At 40.6% G+C, this 4,833-nt stretch overlaps 1 protein-coding gene across 1 annotated transcript; it reads right to left on the reverse strand.

The window, feature by feature from the left end:
• Positions 1-1,090: 1,090 nt before the first annotated feature.
• LOC110003710 (lysozyme g) lies at positions 1,091-4,445 on the reverse strand. Its single transcript, XM_020659260.3, has 6 exons — positions 4,164-4,445; positions 3,760-3,827; positions 2,616-2,726; positions 2,299-2,519; positions 2,052-2,202; positions 1,091-1,339 (listed from the first exon to the last, which is right to left on the reverse strand). The coding sequence occupies exons 2-6, from the start codon at positions 3,770-3,772 to the stop codon at positions 1,203-1,205; spliced, it is 633 nt and encodes a 210-aa protein (XP_020514916.2). The 5' UTR covers positions 3,773-3,827; positions 4,164-4,445; the 3' UTR covers positions 1,091-1,202.
• Positions 4,446-4,833: the final 388 nt, after the last annotated feature.

Below are 4,833 nucleotides of genomic sequence, written 5' to 3' on the forward strand. Positions count from 1 at the left end.
ATCTATATCAATGATTTGCATAATGTTTCACACGTTCTGTCTCCAATAATGTTTGCAGATGGCACAACCTTTGTTCTCTCTCATTCAAATGTTGATGAGGGATGCTAATATTGGTTTAACTGATTATCTGAAATTGTTTAAATTGAATAAATTACCTTTGAATTAAAAAAAAAATCAAACTGTCATTTTCAGTGGCAAAAAAAATGATATTCTAAGGATTTGTCCAAAATTACAATAGAGACCATTTCAACATAGATTCCTTTGAGATGTCCCAGGTATCATCTACGAGATTTCTGGGAGTTTCTGTTGATGAGAATTTGAGTTGGGTTAGCAAAAAAAATAAACAAATCTCTTGGTATCGTTCGAAGGGTCAATCATCTCGTCACCTCCAGTTGTCTCCTTACTCGTTATTACAGTCTACTTTATTCATATCATGCATATTGTGATGTAGTTTGGGCTAGTACTTTTCCTTCGAATCTCCATACATTTCTGCTCCTCCAGAGACGCTTTGTCAGGATGGCGAACAGAGTCCCGTGCTTCTTCTGCTCCTTTGTTTCAGAAGCTCCAGATTCTCAACATTTATAACGTCAATATTTCTCAAATATGTGTTTCTATTTTTAAAACATCGAGTGAAGGGAATATCCCTGAGCACTTCAAGAGTGACTTTATTTTTAATTCCCAGGTCCAGTCATGCTCAACATGTGAAGCTTTAGTTCTTCATCCTCCGAAATGTTTGACTTTCAGAAGTCAGTTTTCGATTTGATTTAGAGGCAGCAAATTATGGAATAATTCCCATCTGTCAAAAACCTGCTGCTAGTAAAATGCCTGAAACAATATTTAACTGCTATTACTCATTATCCATTTATTCATGGTTTTATCAGAAGTTTTTATACACAGTATTTTTTGTACTGGCTTCAAATAAGCTCTTTGAGTTTTCTGCCTCTTCCTGCACTGAATATTGTCGCGGCTTGAAACGGCAATCTGAACAGCGCTTTTGTCAGACGATTGCCAATGGGTTCTGAGATTTCTATTGTCCCTTCTTTTCTTTTAAATGTCCCAATCAGAGTTCAAACAAGGTGAGAAACTCATGTTCGTTGCATCGTGTTTATTAAGTGCGAGTATTGCAAGGGAAAGGAAAACATTACAGAGTATTTCCTTCAGAGTTTGCAGGACATTTTTTGGATCGGAAAAGCTGCGAACCATCAAAAGTCTGCATTTCTTTTGTACCATTTTGCTCTTTCCACAACGTCATTGGAGTAGTCTTTGCCTGTTGTGTTTTTATCCACTTCCCGGTAGCTATCGACTTTCCGATCCCCACAATTGTAGGCTGCAATTGCTCCTGCAGAATGGAATACAAACAGGAAACAAAGATACCGTATTTTCCGCACTATAAGGCACACTTAAAAGCCTTTAATTTTCTCAAAAAACGACAGTGCGCCTTATAATCCGGAGCGCCTTATATATGGATCAATTGGTTAATTGGTTGATCCATACTGGTCGTACATGGCGCTCAGCGACACTGACTCAGATAATGACGAGAGGGAGCCGGGCATGTTGGATGCCGTACTCGCCCAACTGTTCAATTCGGACACTGAAGAAGAAGAATTCGAGGGATTCGTGGACGGGGAATGAACTGAAAAAGTGAGCTTTACATGTTATACGTAACTGAACAATGTTGAGTTATGCACTAACGTTTGAATTAGCGGTATCAGACTATGTTTCTTTTACGTGTTTACAACTGAACAAGGCTGGGAGATATTGTGAATATGCACATTAACGTTTGAACAACGTTGAGTTATTGTGAATGCACTACGTATAAAACGTAGTTTTATATATTCACAATATCTCCCAGCCTTGTTCAGTTGTAAACACGTTCTATTCTATGCGCCTTATAATCCGGTGCGCCCTATATATGAAAACAGTTCTAAAATAGGCCATTCATTGAAGGTGCGCCTTATAATCCGATGCGCCTTATAGTGCGGAAAATACGGTAAGTAACGTGTGAAGACATGTTCAGGTGTGTGCAAGACTCCCGGTTCAGTACAACAAACCTTTGAGCTGCCTCTCCTTGCTCCAGTCGGGAAATTTGTCCCGGATCTTTTCAATAAAATCAACCAAGATCCCCGTGGCTTGGCAGAGGTGTTCCTTGCTGTCCCATGCACCCCTTGGCTTGTGCCCACCTCCCTTTGGATTGACATCAACCTACAACATATGGACGAGCACTGCTGTAAATGTCTCTCCATCTGAGGATGTAGATGATGATGATGATGTGAGATAAACAGAAGCATTAATTACAACCTGCATCAGTCCGAAGGCGTTGTACGCTCTTCGGCTCTGGTCATAGTCCCCCCAGCCTCCAGTACTCTTGATTGTATTTCCAGCCCGAGACTCTCTGGAGATGATGGCAGCAATAAGAGCTGGATCGATGTCATATTTATCTGCCGCACTCTTGATTTTAGACTTGTATTGTTTCATTCTGTCCAAATCATACTCTGCCATTTTGTGTGACGCTTCCTCACCTTTTAGACAGAAGAGACACAGAAAACAGGAAACACAGCGTTAGTGCTACAACCCTTAGTCAAAGTCAGCTCGTGTTTCTTTATTGCCGCGCTTACCAGAGTATAGCAACCTGTCCTGCCGAGCTGTTTCCTTTGAAGCTCCAGTAGCTCTAACGTCCATAATGTTTCCATATCCGTCATCATCTTCCTCTTCACTGCTTGAGGACGCTAATGTTCAGAGTGTTTCATCAACAAACAAGAAGGCAAGAGTGATGACTCACAGGAAACATATTTCATCTTACATTCAGCTGACATATTAACAACTTCTTAAATACGGGCATGTGATAACACACATTAAGGCCACGTTTACACATAAAAAAGAATAATTTTACATTTAAACTTTCAAAAATGTTCTGCCTCCAGAGGATGACGTTTGGATGAAAACTGCTGTGCACACAAATCCCATAAAAGGACTGAGAAACACTGTAGTGTAGATGCCAGGCCAGTAGTTGGCGGTGTGACTTTGTTCAAATATCATAATCTGTAAATATTAATGTTTGAAGCTTGAGTGACATCACCCTTCTGTTCCTGCAGGGGGCTCTGGAGTCTCATCAGCAGCAGCAGCCACCATGCTGGAAATGCTGTCACAGTCTAACTTTCAGTCAACCTAACGACAGGCTGAGAGCTGGAGCTGAGGCGGGTTTTAAACCTCCTGACAAGCCGTTACATCACGCCCACCTGTCAATCAGGTCAGCTACACGCCTAACTATGAATAACACATATCATTCATAAAATCAAAACGGAGCCGTTTAAAACATTCACCCCCCATACAGTGTGTGCCACGATGACAGTAACTAATCAGACATATTTATTTTTTGAACCAGGCTGTAAACATGTTAATTTCTGCTGTAAAAACAGGCTTTTTCGAATGGGTGTGTATGTGACTTCCTGTGTTCCTGCAGCCAGCCTTTAGTGGACACTCCAGGAACTGCAGGATTTTGCAGTTCCACATTGGCTTCATTTTTCAAGACCGGAGGTTGCCACTTGGATAATACGCTGTATTCCCCACATTCCAGTTGTCAACACTTCCATTTCTGCACTGGCTTCATTTTAACACTGGAGGATCGTGATTGGCACACTTGTGATAACGAGTTCATTTATCAAGACTTTGAGAAGACGTCAGAGTTGATATCCCGAGGTGACAAGACAAATAAGTCAAGATCTCAAACATTCTCGTTATTACAGGCAAACAGACACTTACAGTTTCCTCCCATGGTATCCACTGCAGTTCACGTGAAGCTGAGATCCAACTGAGCCTGGTCCTGCACACTGTCAATAAAAGAATAAAAAAGTCGTTGGAGTCCTTTAGAGAGTATGAGAAGTAAGTCTCAGTCTGGATGTGGCAGATAATATTCATGTAATCAATATCTCATTATTGCCATGCAAGTACGTCTTCCTTTTGCACTTGTTTTTTTGTTTTTGAGTGAGCAAAACCATTGTGACATGTTTTAAAGGCCACACCATCGATGTGTTCAAATTGAAGCTGCTGTGATGCTAAAGACACAACTTAAAGACGTCTCAGCTTGTGTTAAGATTCTTATGAGTGGTCTCATAAATATGAAACTGTGAGTAAAATAATCAGTAAGTAAATAACAAAGCACCAACCTTTTTCCTCCTGTTCTCTTCTCTGGTGATCTCTCTGCAGCCACAGCACAGCGTCTCTGTCTTATCTTTGGTTCATTTGTTTAAACGTTAGGCTCACTTTCACTTTCACTGTGAGTTTCTGAACCAAGCACCCCAAGCCTGTCTGATGCACTATTTCCTGCCTCCTGTTTTCTTCTACTTGAGCTGAAATACTTGTATCACCAGAGCATTCAGGAGCAGAATCTAAAATTAGAAGGAGGACATACTGGCTGCTGCATTGTTGTCAGAGAAGCCAGCACTTCAACATAGCATGTTTCATTAATGTCTGATCATATAGTAAGGTCACTTTATCATTTCAGTCAGTAGATATGTTACTGATTGGTCCTTTAAGTGTAGTGGAGAAAAAGTGTAAGGTTGCATGAGGAGGAAATGGGTTGGTTTCCTGGTCTCTGCAGCTGCAGTGTGCGGTTGATGGTGTGTGTCACTAATCACCCTGGACCTGCAGATGGTGCTCATGTCCATGAAATGAACAACTCACTGAATTTGCTTCTTATGCACAACCTGAATGTGTTAAAAAATCATATAAAAGCTATAAAAGCATTCTGCAGTATTGAGTATTTATCAACCTAATGAAAAACATTCATTGCAAAAACTGTAGACATGTTGGGCTGTGTAAACAATTGTTTAAGAA

The sequence above is a fragment of the Labrus bergylta genome, chromosome 1 (genome assembly GCF_963930695.1).
Source record: "Labrus bergylta chromosome 1, fLabBer1.1, whole genome shotgun sequence".
NCBI classification, from domain to species: Eukaryota; Metazoa; Chordata; class Actinopteri; order Labriformes; family Labridae; genus Labrus; species Labrus bergylta.

What these genes read in the sequence shown, in the direction of transcription:
- LOC110003710 (XM_020659260.3), bottom strand. An exon ending in GGACAGGTTGCTATACTCTG is followed by an intron (nt 2,520 to 2,615) that starts GTAAGCGCGGCA and finishes TCTGTCTAAAAG; the next exon opens with GTGAGGAAGCGTCACACAAA. An exon ending in CAAGGAGAGGCAGCTCAAAG is followed by an intron (nt 1,340 to 2,051) that starts GTTTGTTGTACT and finishes TCCATTCTGCAG; the next exon opens with GAGCAATTGCAGCCTACAAT.